Source organism: Copadichromis virginalis, linkage group LG18 (assembly GCF_057382275.1).
Source record: "Copadichromis virginalis isolate Kocher_CV1m ecotype Utaka linkage group LG18, C_Virginalis_male_GT1.1, whole genome shotgun sequence".
NCBI lineage: Eukaryota > Metazoa > Chordata > Actinopteri > Cichliformes > Cichlidae > Copadichromis > Copadichromis virginalis.
The window spans coordinates 7,411,700-7,428,665 of NC_140635.1; the positions used below are offsets into that span (position 1 = coordinate 7,411,700).

Consider the following 16,966-nt stretch of genomic DNA (forward strand, 5'->3'; position numbering starts at 1 on the left):
ATGTTCCAGCCATTCCCACAGTTGGAGCCACAAGTTATGTGATGGGTGGGAATAAAGCTTCCATACATAGTGTTGCGACAAGTGCATTAGTGCAACAGTTGCTCTTGTTATTTATTTTCATAAGGGGGCAGACTACATCTCCTCCGACACTCGATCCAGCCTGAAATTGTAAAGACACCGTGACGAGACCGTCCCCCTGAGGGAAGGTTGTTGGTAGCTGGGAAAAGAGGCCCGGAATTTCACAAAGAAATTCTTCGGCAGCGCGACTTTTGGTTATCGGTCTGGGGATGGAGGGGGAGCGATAGAAATTCTCGCGGCCTAGCATTTTCTCAAACGTCTGTTCAGCTGTCAGGGGACCCACGTTTGCTTTATTGAAACAGGTGGCGCTAACAAGGCTTTGGTTTTACAGGGCGCTGACAGCCAACATAAGTTTCCATTCACACCTAATGTACACGAGCTCAGACCGAAGGGGTTTTAAAAGAGGATTTTCTGCAAAGTATTCGACGACTGGAGGTCTCCTTCATCTGGAGCCAAATGAGGGGATTATGCGATGGAGCTGTTGGGGAGGGTTCAGTCACTTTCTAGAGCCGCTCACGCTGGCAATGAGTATTAATTAACATGTCAGAATGTTCAGGTGGGCGAAGATGGATTTTATATATAGTACGACTGGGTGTGTGTGTTTGAGAGACATTGGGTAGATGGAGTGCTCCACTTGGCAAGTTTGTACAGACAAGTATTGCACTTGATTGTTAAGTATGTTGAGTTTTGCCTGTGTGTCTATCCTTTGTTCTCTCCATGTCCTTAAACCATCGTAAAACTGGCAAATTTCCTCCCACTGTCTTTATCCCAGAGCCCAGAATATGTTCCGTCAAGCCATGCGCTCTCCGGTCATCATGTTCCACGTGGTGCCGTCATCGATGAAGGCCCACTACGAGCAGCTGTCCCACGCTGAGAGGAACCCCGTGTACGCCTCGGGCCGTTTCAGCCCCGACTCCCTCAGCGGCAGCACTGTGTCAGGCATCGACCACACGCCACAGCGGATGTCCCGGCACGGTTCCCAAACGCACCCACACTCCCAGCCGTACCCCCATGTGCTCTCAGAGCCGACTGACGGTTACCCCCCTCTGCTTCACCCCGCGGTTTCTGCGGCCAAGCCCCCGACAGGTCACGCCCATTCACCGCAGAAGGGGATGAATTCCACGCCAGCAGGAGGCTATACGAAAAAAGTCGGGAGGAGGCTCAGCATTCAGCTAAAGAAAGGTGAGGAGAGATCTCCACAAAAACGCACAAACTCTGCCTTAGTGATGGTTTCAACTCAAAGATAATAGATCATAAACCATAACTAGTCTCATAAGCTTATTATTAACATTAATTATGTCTTAGAATGTCATGAGGTTAAGTTTTTCATTGTTAAGTAAATATTAACACATGATCCACAAAAACATTTGGAGCTTTCATCATCAGAAAAGATCTTTATTGTTTCTGAGGAAGAAAAAAGCAAAGTCATCCTAGCGGCTGTAAAAGGGTTGGGTTTGGTGTTGTTTTTGAAGCATACTGAGACTCTTTCCAGAGGATCTGTGAGTCTCTTCTCGTGCTGTGCATTTCTCTGGCTTTTTAAGATTTAGAGGAATACACAGCATCAGTCTAACCTTTTTATTTCTACCCAATAAACAAGCAGCTTCCCGATTCCTTGCAAGCAAGTGTAGGAACACTGTTGGAAGATGGTTCAAGCACGGAAGCGTGGAATATGTGAACGAGGCTGTAAGAGGCTTAAAAACCCCATCCAGAGCTATCCGTACTGATGTAAGATGTGAAAAAGTGGGTGATAAAAGCAAACAGCATCTGCTTAGATGGAAATGTGGAGCAACAGGCGACGTTAGGACTGCAAAGCTGCAGGGATCCTGGTGTACGCTTTGACTGACAGTGGACACAGGTGGTGCAAACCTCTGCCAACAGGATTCCAGGTGTCGGTGCCAGGTCTCAGGGCCAGAGAGCTTGTTGCTAAGCAGCCGCTCGTCCCCGTGCACTGTCAAATGCCACAGCAAAGAGTCTGACAGGGCTGCACCATATGCCCGTTGAAGTTTTCACCCAAACCTGTCCTCTCTCATGGGGCGGGAATCAAGCCAGAACATAAAACATAAAAACGTCCAGCTGCTTTTTAAAAATTCCTGACTCACAGTTCTTACCATCCATTCTTCTGTCAGGTTTTTTTCACTCTTCTCATCCTCATCTGCCCTCTCGCTGACAAAACACTTGTGAAAACGCTGCATTCTGTGCATGATATGGCAGGAGATCTGCTATGTTCACAGTCAAAGATGTTATCTTTTCTCATTCCACCTTTGTTTGCTGTTGTTGGAGCAGACACTTACATGGATTAACAGTGATTCCCAAGAGGCTGTTTGGCTCATCTGTTTTGTTTTGAGTACCGACTTAAGCCTACAGCTTTGAGCGCAGATTAAGCTCCTGCATTTCTTATGTGCTTGAATCAGACACCAGGCTCCTTGCAAATCCCAGGGAGTATCAAAATCAATCACAGAATCTTATTTCTGCACAGGAAATTGCTTAGGTATGTCTTAATCAAGCTAATGGGAGTTTTAAAGATCCTCCTCCCTGTTTAAAGCCAGGAACTCTACAAGCATTTACCGGTGAGTTTAATGCCGCACCTCGAATGTCTGCGGGAAGTTGATTGGCTCATCAATGCAGGGGATTAGGTAGAGGATGTGAAACAGGATGGCTAAGTGTTGTGCTATTCTTTTCATCGGCTCATTCAGACAGGCAGGGGGGATTAAGGCCAAAACCCCTATACAGCAAAAATGCTCCTCATTGTTCTTATATTAACTTTTTTTGACACACATATCTGTTCAAATGGTTTATTTACAGAAACATATCACACGATCACAAGTTCTGAGCACTTGTACAGTAATCTTTATGTGGGAGAAGTTACTCAAGTATGTTGATTATCTGGAGAAATACACCAGACATTGTGCTGTTTTTTCCTTCACACATGCTGCAGAGAACTCTGTGTCAGACATCCACTCACGACCGTAAATGCTCAGTTCAGTTTTAATTCACTGCTTTTTTTTTACCTGCAGTATCTGCAGTTGTCCGGTCCTGCTCATTTAGACGTTTCTGTTCTGGACCTGCAGGTTTTGTGTAGAAAGGTTTAGAGCTGCATTGCATTTGCAGATGAAAAGTTCTGGTTACCCGCTCCCTAACCTTGTTGTGTAATGCGTGTTGTTTTTTTTGACCCAGGTTGTTTTTCAATTTCCAATTAAAAATCAAGCAAAAGTATTACATTTCTTCAGGCTGAACTTTCTTATTGGCACAACATAATTGCGTGTAATTATTGACTGGTTCAAACTGAGACTTTAAAAGCATGCATTTTCATTGCCCTGCAATGTACAAACTACTTTAATTATTCACCACAAACCTACTTAAGTGCTGTGCTGACAGGGTAGAGGATTTCTCTTCATTTCCTGCAACTTCAAGTTGCCCAATAATAGGAAATAGTTTGTTTGTCTGCTAGGAATATGGATAATATGAGACAGAGACCTGCGTTCCTAATGGCTCATAATGATGCACTCGTACGAGGTTGCAGGCAAAACTTACAAACGTACACAAGCCAAATGCAATCCGCCCACAGAAACACAGGTTAATGAGCACATGTAGATCAACAACATCTCGGGGTACTGTGTGCCTTATAGGCCAGGTCACGAGGGAAAGGAGAGACTCGTTGGTGTATTCTTCTCAAAACACAGAGTCAGTTTTCATAAATGATGGTGTGAGAGGCATTTATTGTGAAATTTACAGCACCGGTTGTCGCTGTAATGCTGATTATATTGCCTCTGGTTTTTTTCAGCATTGTGATATGCTACTGATTATTTCCTGAAAGTATGATGTAATCATTCAGCTGCATGCTGAGCTGAATCAGACAGAATCAGGCGGATCGTGTTTATCACGATGTTGCAGTAGTAAATTCACAGTGGCCTAAACAATGGCCTCACTTATTAACGTGGATTGCAGTTATCTCCTCTGACACTGGGGGACGCACTCTTTAATTCAGGTAAGGTGGGCCACTTGTTACTGGATGATGGTGCTGGAAAAACTGGTTAGGAGTGTGCTCTATTAAAAGAGATGAGGTACTCATTGTTAATGGGTCAAGTGTTCCCCTCGGGTGGGACAACTATATTCATACCAACCCTTTACTCCTAATGAAAGAACCCACTTGACTCTCAGCTAAATGTCTCCCAAAACACCAGCCAATATTATTGCCCTCTCAGATACAGGAGAGTTTTATCAGTTGAATGTTAACATATTTTTAGCAGCTTGAGATCCAGAGGTACAGAGGAGACTGTGCGTCAAGATAAAACCAGATCCTATCATTCGATTTTGCATCCTCACTTATTCACCCGCTCATCCCGCAGGCCCCGAGGGACTCGGCTTCAGTATAACGTCACGGGATGTTCCCATCGGGGGCTCAGCACCCATCTACGTGAAGAATATCCTGCCTAGAGGAGCTGCTATCCAAGATGGCCGTCTCAAGGCAGGAGACAGGTTGCTAGAGGTAAGTGCAGAAAAGTGCGGTAATGCTTTACAAGGCGTGTGTGAGGAGGCTTTAATTTAGTCATTTAATAAAGTCTTAGATGGCGATTGTGATCTGGAAGGTAGATGTGCATCACGTAGGAACGGTGATTTCGTTCCAAAACGGCAATTTTAAATATGTGATATACGCTGCTTGCCATCTGCTGAAGTGTAACAAATTCCTTTCTCGTAACTGTTTTAAATGGAAATGTGGATCCTGAAATTAAATCAAAGACTATGCTTCCACACGCTATCTCGTGCAGCAAAAACAGAACGGCTTTTGAAGTTGCATCATCCCACGTTGCAAACCATTTGCATAAAGGATTACACTGTGCAGCTCTGAATGTATGGGGTTATTCCACCAAAACTTTCAATCCTTTTATCCTCATGTTTTTCTCATTTTCAAACTTTGTTTGAACTAGGGCTAAAGCGACTAGTTGATCGACTAATCAAATTAGAAAACGAACCATCTGCCGCTTTGATAAAAATGTAAAGTGTTGCTGCTTTTCTGTCACGGCCAAAAGGCGGAATTAAGAGATTTGAGTGTTTCACCTTTTTTTAAAACAAGCCTAGATAATAATCCATACAAGATAATGTAGAGTTTAACCCAATTACTGTGCCTCCTCCTGTTCAGGTGAATGGCGTGGACCTGAATGGGCGGACCCAGGAGGAAGTGGTCTCCTTGCTTAGAGCTACACCCATGGGCGGGGCTGTGGGTCTGCTGGTTTTACGCCAGGAGGACTCTTTCCTACCCCGAGAAGTGGTACGTTGGCTGCTCGCCTCACTGCAGCTCTTCACCCTGTCACCATAATGAATTACATATCATGACATATATATGTAACTTATGTATATACAGAGATGGTGTGTTCTGGCACATGTGTGTGAGCACTTCCGTGTGTGATCCTGAGCTGTCACAAGCCCTGTTAATCCTTCCAGTGAGGGCTGTGCCGTCTTCTCATTTCCCAGCTAACACAGCACGCTAGCCGAGCATGCAGATTGATGATCCTGCTCCATCGCCGCACCGCTCTTTATTATCAAGTCGCGGCTAGCCTCGGTGGAAACCTGTAGAGCTGTCTTTTCACCCTCTCCTTTCTTCTCGATTTCACTTTGTCTTCAGTCTTTCATTATCCATCACCCTCCTCTCCATCCTCCTTCACCAGCTCCCTTTCTTTCTTCACATTTGGTGGGTAACCTTCTCTGCATCTGCATTTCCATCTCCTCTCACTGTGTTTTGCCTCCAAGCTGACTCGGTAGATTGATGGATGTGTGGATGAAAAGACAGACGCAGGGCAGGTAGCAGGCAGAGAGTGAAAAACACACTTGGCTTGAATATCAATCAGGCGTAGTCTACACACATTACATTTTACAAACTGAAATACAACTGTTTGTGAGCAGTTTTTGGATGCTGCTGCTGTCACTCAGTCTTGGCAGAAGCCACTCTCAGTGATTCATGCATACTGATGCTAATTTAGTTTTCATGTTTGTTTATGTTCATGAAGTTCATGTTTTTACATGGTGCCAGATGTTGTACTTAATTATCTTTGCAGAAACATGTAACAGGATGCTCGGCATGTATGGCGTTGCCTCAAAGTTGTGTTTTTTAATCAGGAAGGGAGCTTATAATGACCAAGGCAGAAGCAAGATGGCAGAACACAGAGAATTAAGTGGCTTTATTAATGTGTGGGAAGTGAACAGTGGAGGCTGTGGGTGCGCTTTAAACCACATTGGTGTTTACTCTACAGCAACAGTCAAGGTTTCTCTGCTATCTCCCTACCTCTGCTAGCTTTAACACACAGCTTATCGAGTACTAACGTGAGTAATGGCATCAAACAGCCTTAAATCTCTGCTCTGCTGTAGCAAAAATTTATTTCTCCCTCTACCTTCAGAAGCCATGACAGCCAGCAGAGCCACAAACAGCTATTCACTAGCAAGCGGTGCCAATCAAACGGCTGATTGGTGACAATTATCACAGTGAGCGATGCAGATGAGGCTATTGGCTGGCTGTCGCCATGGGTGAAGTTTGATGAGGCAAACTGCCACACTGGTCGATACTCATCTTTAGATTACAGCAGAGCTTTAAGTCTGGCTGACTCTGCATAGCTGGTAGTTAGATGGCAGGATTTATTTGATCTGTGGTTATCAGCTGCAGAGGGTGGAGAGTGCGATGTGAAAGGGCTGAAATGGGACTCGAGGGAGATGAGGTCCAGTGCTCAAAATGAGCAGCTCGAGTCTCTATCTAAAGCTAGACTGCACTTTTTCTTCTGCGTTTTAGAGCCTGTAGAGACGAAACGGTCTGTCAGTTAACAACAACATAAGGGTGAAAGATGTTCTAAATTCACAGTAGCGCATTACTTGGGTAATTTAAGCTAAAAAAAAAAAACGAGATCGGGCTTTCTTGGCACATAGTTATGAATTACAAATGGCGATTACTAAGCCTAATATATTAAATCTAATGTAGAGTAATGAAAAGAATTAAGTGAGCAGCTGTTGTATTACAGGTGACATAATTCTCAGCAGGTATAAAAGCCCTTAATCTAAGCTGAACAATCTATTTTATCACTAATGTGAAACTACATCAGTGTGACACGTAATACGCTGAGCAGGAAATTGAGCTTACACTGTAACGGTAGGATAACAAAGAAATTGGAAATGTTATTCAGATTTGCTGTATTTTTATTCAAATTCCTGCATCACCAATGCAAGAATCTGGCATAAAATCACATTTAGTTTCAGAGAGAAGCAGGATTGTAAAAAGCAGCTCTGTCCTTTACAGTTTTGAATGTAGTTAAATTCAAGCAACTTTTTCAAAGCGGTTACTAAACTGTGCCGAATGCATTTGACGATCCTTTTTGAACCGCACTTTGGGCGTGGCTAAATTCTGGTGCTCACCAAGATTTGTTGTTGTTGTTGTTTTGTTTGATGACTGATGCTGACTTTTTATTTACAGTCAAAACTGTGTGAATGTTTCAGAATCTCGGTCTACACGGCGGATTTTACTTGTAAAGATTGTGGCTGTGAATTTATTCGGGTCGTTTTTCTTGCGATGAAAGCAATCTGGATGTTTGTCTCATCTTGCGATAGGGCACAGCTGGATGGTTAAAAAAATCTAGAGTACATGAAAGTGAAACTGTAAGTTTGTGCAGATGCAAAGACAGCATTTCGATGATATGACATTTTGTCTTTGCGACCGCTTCAGTTGTTTCCGAGCCACGGTTGATACTCAAAGTCTCTGCACTCGTCAGATTTATCATTTTCATATCCTGCATGTGCTTTTTCTTGAACTGCCTAACTTTATCCACTAGTTCCCTGATTTCTGTTATAGTCGAATGTTCACTGTTTATGTAAATGAGTATATTTTATTTCCTGATTACTTTTGATTCTTCTGTCCCTCCTCCATCCTCTAGAATGCTGAGCCCCAGATGCAAATCCCCAGAGATTTGGTAAGACACCACCCTTACACCGACCTGCAACAAACCTCCACCTCTCTTCTTTAACAACTCTTTATTTAGCCCAAACTCCCCCTCCTGCTCTTATCACCCAACTTATGCATGCATCCAGCCTCTGCTGCTAAACTAGCTGGTTAATCAGAGTGCAAGTCGGTACCCTACCTATAGTGTTAGTCACTAATTTAAATCTCTAGCTAGAGTCGCTGTAACAAGTCACAATTTCATGCTTCATCAGTATGTGGCTGTTGAAGTTGTGCTGCAGTATAATTTGCTCCATAACTCCCTTCAGAGCTGTGTTTGCCAGTGAAGGTGGAAGTTTGCTGTATTTGTTAGCTGTGGATAAGGCTGTCAGTCTGGCCTTGTTGCTGCAGACCCGCTCTGATATGTGAGGCGAATAACAAACCCAGTTTAGTTTAGGGGGAAATGCAGACAGTGCAGTGAAACGTGCACAGACACTTTGACAGCTTTAATAGATTAACGGTTTCCGTAATTGAGGAATTTAACATAAAGTATATAGCGTGCTATAAATGTCTGACAGAGATTCTTAATCTTGGGATTGTACCCTATGGAGTATGTTTCCGAATCTACCTTCTGTGAATAATCAGCCCTCATCAGGATGTACAGTGTCTCCAACTGTTACAGTGTGGTCTTTATGGCACACATTACCCAAAAAGGCTCTCGATTGCAGCAGCTGTTAAAAGCTCGTCTGTTTTTACTGCTCGTATTAAAAAGCTATTCAGATTTCCATAACTCTCCATTTACATGCCAAATTTGATTTGTGATTTAACAGACTTCACATCTTCACATCTGGCCTTACCTTCAGGTTACATCTGGCTGAGTGCAGGTAATTGGTTAGGTTTTTGCGTGGCACATTAGAAGTGTAATTGCCCAGTTAATCTGATTGGCGGTTCTACCTGCCAGCTGTGGGGATGATCCTCGTCGTGACGAAGCGTTATGGCGGGGCGTTGTTGACTATTGTGACTGCAGCTGGCACATTTCATATGTGTGCACATGTGCAGAAAAGATGACGCGTATCATTCCAGAAGCATTAGAATAAGTGCAGATAAACACCACTGTGTCTCCCGTTGCTGCATTTCAATGTCACATTTTAAAGTCGGAATGGTATAAGCCATCCTTGGAAGAATTGTGCTGTCTTCCTTCCAAAAGTGCACTATAAGTTTAAACTTTTGGAATATTTATTGGGAATTAATTGCTTTGCTTTTGCCTTTTACTCACATTTCTTTTTTCTCAGTAATGTAAAGAACAATCCAGGTGGTCTGTGTGGTTTGTGTAGCAGTTTCATGTGGTTTTGTCTCTTTCTGACTCTGATCTTTTTAGGAATTGATGCTAGCCTAATTATTTATATATATATAATGTAGCAATTTGCAATTTGCGTCTTTAATGAAAGAAAATAATGTCCGTTTCCTCAATTTTGGAGGTTTCCCACCCTAAAGATCGATGTGAACCAGAGCCAGACTGATAAGAAAAAGCACCACAGTCCTGCTGTCTCCTCTCGCTTCTCTTTTCAACTCCCTTCTTTCCTGCTTTCCAAACTCCAAACCTCCAGATGAGCCTTCTCCTTACCCTTTCCCGGAACATCAACCGCCATAATGGATTCAGTGCCTTTCAGATGTTATCTGTTGTCAGGCGCCTCATTTTAAACATCTCACTGCCGATAACAGCAACAATAGCAGAGGCACCATGATGGTGTAAGGGGCAAGGAGTGGGTCCGAAAGAACATCTTTTAATGGACATGCAAGTATTAGATAGCTTTCCAATGGAAAAGGCGGGATAACATCAGTGCCCCTGGGACAGCAGCTCGTTATTATTGTCCTCATTCTCGTATTAGTTTTCTTAAGTGACCACATAATAAAAACAACTATAGAACATTGTGAAAATTCAAATCACTCTCAAATCATTACTTTTGTTCAGCCAACTGTCCAAAGTTGAAAAGCATTTAATTAAAACATCTAAAGCTTTCAATTCTTTAACAGTAAGCAAAAAGCAGGCTCACGTGCCGCATGGGGAGCTTAATTATGTCTGTTGATTTTCTTTAACTTTTCTGTTATGCATCTCTACAGTGCAGTTAGTCGTGTTAAAAAAAGCTAACAAAACTTACTATGTAGACAGCTTTTAGATCCGCGGCTTTGCCGGCACTCAGCTGGGTTTTTGGAAGCCGGCACAGCATGACTCATCCTTTGAGAGAGCTCTGTCAAGGGTTACACGGCAGACAAAATGCAGCAAGTGAAGTGGAAAAAGCACTCGCTTTATGAAATCGGTCCAATGACCCAAAAATTACGCGCGATTTTACAGTAGTGCTTTAGAGGTTGGCTAAAACTTTTAGTTGTTTTGTCATGTTTACGCGGTAAAGCCACCGTGCTCTCCAATCATTGCAATAAAAATGGCCAATGATTAAGGAGACTCCTGTTTCTTTTAGCACTTCATCCATGGCATTAGCGCCCATGACCCTCTTTGTTACATATTTGGTCAAGTCACTTTAAACTTTCTGGCCAAATAGGTTCTTTATTGCAAGTAGTGTCTTGGACTCAGTAAGTGGTCCATGTCTAAGGGGCTTCTGTGTCTAACCTGTTGACTTTGACTGCTCCCTTTAGCATCCACGGCAGCCTGTGACAGCCGGGAAACACCATTGGCTGATAGAGGTAACTGCTGCATGACATCAACAGCATGGGCTATTATGTGCTGTATAGGGGGAAAAGGCATGAAAGGCAAATGAGATACTTTGGGTGGCTGCACAAATAGACTGGGAGTCATTTAAGCAATCCATTGCTTTCCCAATGGTCTGTAAAAACAAAAGAATTTGTTGGGTTTTCTCTTCTGTCTCTTCCTCGCCCCCTTCTTCTCATTGTTTCGTCTCCTGTCTCTGTCTTTGTTAGTTCCCCTTTTCTTTATTTCACTCCCCCCCCCCGCCTCTCTCTCTGCCTCACACACGCACACTTAAGACACACTTTAAGACTTAAATCCTCTTCTCTGCACCTGGCTGCTACAATACAGTGCTGATCAAAGGCATCCGTCTTTACATGCCTGCTCTGATAGTTTCATAATGGGCCCATAACGTGAACATTCAGCTCCATTGTTTATGCCATTAGTCATACTGGCTTATGGAAAATTACTGCAATGCTATATTGAAAAGCCATCAGCAGGAGCAGCAGTAATGCTACAGCAGCGCCGTGCCAAGATGCTATCTATCACATGTGAATGTTTCTCTCTGCACACAAAGCTGTTATGAAATGGTAATTTGTTAGCACATTTTGGTGTAATGATGAAGGATTTTTTCACAGCGTGATAAAGCATTCAGCATGGCCGCCCATGACACGGCATATATTTACAGAAGAATCTGGCAGCATTATACTGTATTTGTCTGTGAGGAGGTCAGAAGTGTGGTGCTGTTGTGTGGGAGGGGTTTGTATTTTTGTTTTTAAACTACAACTTGCATGACAAACCAAAGCCGTGCATTAGTGCAACATTTCATTTGCAGCTCGTAATAACAAGTCAGTCGGTGAAAACCGTGAGCGCATGATGCATCAAAGCTTCTATGTTCTGCTCTTTGTTTCAACGCTTCGTAACATACAGCACCCGATACAGCAGTTGTTACATGAAGTAAAGTACCGAACGTGTCCGGGGTTTTTTTTTGGACTCCTCTAAGGTTTTGCAAAAATATAACAAACATTACGCCATATTTCATTTATACAACTGTGCACAGTTTATTTGTTAAGCAATAAATGCTGTCAACGGTGGAATATGGGGTCGTAATTCATTTTTGATTAACTGAAAGAGAATGCACAGTCACCAAAGTTTTCATTCCAGGAAGTTAATGAAATTATCTCACATATTTCTGGATCATAACAGCAGACTCCATGGCAGGCATTCAGATTCAACCTTTGGAGAAACTAGCACTGTTGAGCTGTGTTTATAGCCACGAGTCAGCTCTACTGACTGGGGTAATAATTGCATCATATCTCTATCTCAAAAGATCTGATATGATATTCCTCACTCTGCATTTTCCACATTAGGTGGCTGGTTATTGCTGCTGCATGTCTGATGGCCTATGTCAGCATAAATCTATCTGGCAATAACGGTGACAAGTATTCTTATTTAAAGTCTAAAATGCTGGTGTCTTCTAAGCGAGCATAACTAATAAAACAAAGCCTGACTTTAAAGCAGTACCTATTGTGCTTTTCCTATTATTTATATGTATTCAACAGTGGGGACGCTGAAGCCTGAGGGTGATAGGTGGAACAAAAGGGCTAACACAGAGTGACTGACAGTCATTCATGATCACAATCACACCTATGCTCAATTTAGAATCACCAATCAATCTAACATACTGTGGGAGGAAGCTGAAGTACTCAGCGAGAGTGCATGAAAGCTCCACACAGGAAGCTCCTGGCTGACCAGTGGATTCCTGATCCTAGTCACTCTACACATGTGAGCCAACAGTCCTACCCACTGTCTGTGAAGGTTCTCAGTCATCCAGGTTATTGCAGTCTAAGAAGCTTGGAAGGAAAAGCGTCTGGACTTCTTGAGGTTTTTAAAGACGTTTCACCTCTCATCTGGGAAGCTTCTTCAGGTCTAAGAGCAACTGGTGGAGAGTCCCAGATTTTAAACCCTATGGGAGTGGGTGTAGATCACAATCAGCCAAGGTTTCAGGCGAATCCATTGGTGAAACCTAGCCCCACCCTATCATGTGATTTATTGAGATCAAATGACCCAGGATGTGAGTGGGCGTTAAGGCGTCTGGGAAGGGATCTTCTTCAGTTGCTCTTAGAACTGAAGAAGCTTTTCGGATGAGAGGTGAAATGTTTCCAAGGAAACTTAAAGAAGTCCAGATGGTTTTCTTTCTAACTCCATAGGTCCTAACCACTCAACCACCGTCCAAAGCTCTAAAACTGTGCCCAGTGTACTCAGTGTGCAGGTGATCCTTGATGGCCAAAAGCTCAGACGTGACAATGCTCTAAACATTTTATTTCGGACAGTTTTTTGCACTCTGTATGATGTCGGGAAACATGGATCTTCATGAGCTCAAAAGCGACAACCCACCTTCTGTTTGCAGTGAATGAAAAGAAAACTGTCCTAAAAGAGTTAAAAGGACACATTTCAGACAGAGGATGAACTGAGTCTCTGTGTGAGGTCAATAAGTCTGTTAAAAGATAATATTACTGTACCTAACTGTACTGCTTTCAGCCTCAAATAATCTTTGCATTTCAATTTCTGTCCTTCTACTCAAATACATTGAGTAGTCACGACTGGTGGACAGTTCATAACTTACTGCAACCCTGTAAACTTTGAAATTGGAGTTTTTCTGTTGATGGGGTATCTGTTGCTCTTACTACTGTACATGATCTGAATATTGGTGTTATCGCCACCTCAGGTAAATAGCAGCTTAGTGGGGTTTTTTAGCTGTAATGTAGCAAGAAGTCATTACTGGAGTTACATAACTTGTATCATTATTAGCACAGGAGAATAGCAGCAGTGATTAATGGTTGCAGCTCGGTGGCAGCAGGCACAGTGGTGTTTCTGTGTTTTCCAGCGGCCCGGTGGTGACACATACAAGTCAATCAGAGAGGGCCATTCTACCACAGAACAGGCCTTTTGGCTTAATTAAAGTGATGTTTCAAGCTGCCACCTGGCCTGTACCCTCACGCGCACACACACACACTACAGCCACCCATACAGCACATTACGCACACACACACTGTATGCAGCTACATAGACTATCAAGAGCCTTTTGCACGTTGCAAACTCTAAAACGCACGGGTCATATGGCACGATTTACACAAACACGCAACACCTCAGATGCACACGCACCACTACACATTTGCACATAAGTATACTCGCGCACTAGCACACACGGGCGTAGAGTGACTGGGAGCAGCTGCTAGTGTAATTGCTTGGGGTTGGATGAGGTTATAAATGGTTTCTAGTGGCCGAGAGAGAGGGAGAGCTAGAAAGAGGGCAGCTGATTAGTTTTGGACTGCAAGTTGAACATGTGACTGTGTGTGTGTGTGTGTGTGTGTGGATATCAGCCTCCATAAGGCTGTAAAGGAAGTGTCTATCAGCATAGTCATATCATAGAAGGATAACATGTTGGTTTTTTTTTTTTTGTTTTTTTTTTTTTTTTGTTCACACACACAAATCATACCAACACACACACTTCCTCTCTTTCCCCCTGTCACTGGCTTTCTCTATGACACACATACACACTCCACACACCTGCCTTCCTCTCCTCCTCCGTGCTGTGCCTGCCTCAGGTGCGTCGATCACACAGGTATTTGATATTCATGGTTTATCAGCATGGAGCTACAGCGAGACACATCAGAAAGAGTGGGAGAAGAGAGAGAAGGTGAGGGGGAGGGGGGACAAGTAGGAGTCATGAATAGAGGGGAGAAAAGGGGGAAGCAGGAAAGGAGGGTGCGAGAAAAGGGGAGGAGAGTGGAAAGACGAGGACGAGGGAAGAGGCTACGAACATTTATTTATTTTTTCTTCACTGGAAAAAAGGATCATAGCAGAAACGACCAAAGTCAGACACTTTTTGGGTATAGTGTGGATTGTAAAGGGTGAGATGGAGTGATGCTGATGAAGATACAGGAACACAGAGCGAGGATGGCAGTGCATAAAGCAGCAAAAGAAAGCCAGGAATATGAAAAGATTTGGAGTATGAATAAGCAGAGATGGACTGTGCTACAGTAGGCAGCCAACAATGCTCTCCACGCCCGACTTCTCTCGACCAATTACACCCTTCACTGCCCCCTTTTTACTTCTCTCTCTCTTTTCAGTCATCACCTCCAGCCCTCCTCCTCCTCCCCCCCTTAAAATTCCCCTCAACTGACTTTTCCAGATGCCATCAAATCGACAGGTTTATATAGCCAAAGTCAAGCTAATCATTCCAGGCCCCGCAGTGGAGAAGGAAAAAGCAGGAAAAGAGTCTGATTCCCCGTAATGCTCAAGTTTTAGTTACTGCACACATACAAAGAAGAGCAGAGGCTTTGAAGGTGTGAGACTTGCATTAGATGTGCTGCACTGGAGAGGTTTGGGGAGGATGGATGGGAATGAGTGAAAATGAGAATGTGAGAGGGACAGAAGGCTTCAGAAAGCTTGTGTGTGTGAGAGGGCTTAAATAGGAGAATTTAATGCGTCATCTTTTCCTTCTTTTAAGTGTCAAGTTTTATGTTACAGCCAAAATTTGGTCAGCAGTTAACAAAAAACAAAAGTTATTGCTCCAAGTTAAAGCCTGTTAATCCTCAAAGCCTCGTCCAGCTCACTGTCATCACCTGTGCTGACTTTAAACACTCCAGTCCCATCAATCTGTGGTTGTTCTTATGTAGAAGTTCTTCCATTTCTTAAGTCGGATAACTGAGAAAGAAGGAGCTGCTTACTTTATGGATGCCACCTGTGAACTAGACAAAAAGCATTTTTCCTGTGATTTCAGAGTTTTCAGACAAGCGGTGTTTATCTGAACCGAGTTCAAATTTGAGGCTCACGTTTTCAAGTGCATCTTTCTGCACAGTACTTTGAGAAAAGCTCGTTTTCCGTGTGGCACAATCACTACTTTAGCGTCAAGGATAAAAGCAAAAACGATGGCTCTTCAAATTTAGATGTTTTAATGTTGGGTGTGCTCGTAGGAATAAATGATAAGAGGGGGAAACGAGGAGCCGAAGAGATGGGCGACGGAAGAACAAGTAGAAGCTGGGGAAGGGAGGTGGCGCAAAACAGGGAGGAGATGAGGAGATGGAGATTTAAAAAATAAATAAATGTGAAAGAGCAGTATAAAAATACGAAAAGCGGAGAGAGTGAGAGATACAGGCGCGCAGTGAGAGAGGTGGCAGTGTCTCTCCTTTTGTGTTCCACATGGATTCATCCCTTTCTGTCGGCCTTTCATTCACACTCCCTCGCTCGCTCACTCTGTCATTGTCATGCTCGCACTCTCTCATTCTTCTCACCCTTTTCTTTTCGGCTCCTCGCCTTTCCACCCTCTCCATTTCCCCCCCATCCCTCCTCAAGCCCATCGCTACTTTCCTTTCCATCACCTTCATTCAGCTCCTCTCACTTTGAACCTTCTTTGCCTCCTGTGCCTGTGTGGGTTTTTTTTCTTCTGATTTTCTTGTTGGTGTATTTTCTGTCTGGTCTTAATAACAATAATAATCAGTTAGATAATTCAGGATCTCAGAAAAACAACAATTAAGCTTTATTTAAAAGTTGGTACACTGCGTCCAATTTAAGATAAATATTTTGGATCATGACTAAAATTTAGATTATAGGTTATCAGAAGGTTGTAACTTTGTTATACATAGTAATAAAATGTTACTTATAATTTTGCTTACACACTGTAAACAGGGATGTAGTAGGAGTAGAGCACATTTGATGCCCACAGTTGGCCTTAGTGGTAAAATCATGTACTTCAGAACTTTTCCCAGGCTGACCCACAGCTCCTTTCCAAAAAAAAAAGAAGGAAAAAGTAGCTTCTCTGGCGGTTTATGCTAATCTTAGCTCCACAGACTTCTCTCCACAGATGGTACCATACCTGATCTGTGGCAGGCCCACTCGCTGCCTGTTAAAGTGCTGTCACGCAGGATGCCTCGTGAGTGGCACGCTCTGAAACCCATTATTTACACTGCTTCGCTCAAGCTGTGACTGCTGCCCTCGCAGCCAATGGAAAGACGGCATCCACGCATCAGTGTGCAGGGATCGAGGGAAAATTGATATTATAGGTGTAAAGTAACTGAATTATATAATTGAGCTTCGAGATTGTAGTAAGAGCATCAGAGAAAATCTTTTGATTTGTTCCTCTCAGTAATGAAGAAAAGAGGTGCAGGACACAGACTGAAACACTGCTGGAAGTCTTTAACTGTTTTGCTCTGACCTTTGTGACTGCCTCAAACAGCACATTGAACCCTGTGGTGTGGAGTGCACATATTGCATGC

At 43.2% G+C, this 16,966-nt stretch overlaps 1 protein-coding gene across 7 annotated transcripts in view; it reads left to right on the forward strand.

Moving 5' to 3' along the window:
- Window positions 1-16,966, forward strand: part of pard3ab (par-3 family cell polarity regulator alpha, b) — a 285,627-nt gene that overhangs the window by 124,518 nt on the left and 144,143 nt on the right. For 5 of the 7 annotated variants that reach the window (XM_085439578.1, XM_085439579.1, XM_085439583.1 and 2 more), the window contains 5 exons: window positions 851-1,260; window positions 4,425-4,564; window positions 5,216-5,344; window positions 7,986-8,021; window positions 10,640-10,687. In XM_085439578.1, the coding sequence (XP_085295704.1) occupies window positions 851-1,260; window positions 4,425-4,564; window positions 5,216-5,344; window positions 7,986-8,021; window positions 10,640-10,687 (763 nt within the window). The remainder of the gene's footprint in view (window positions 1-850; window positions 1,261-4,424; window positions 4,565-5,215; window positions 5,345-7,985; window positions 8,022-10,639; window positions 10,688-16,966) is intronic. The other 2 variants (XM_085439580.1, XM_085439582.1) reach the window with 1 other exon arrangement.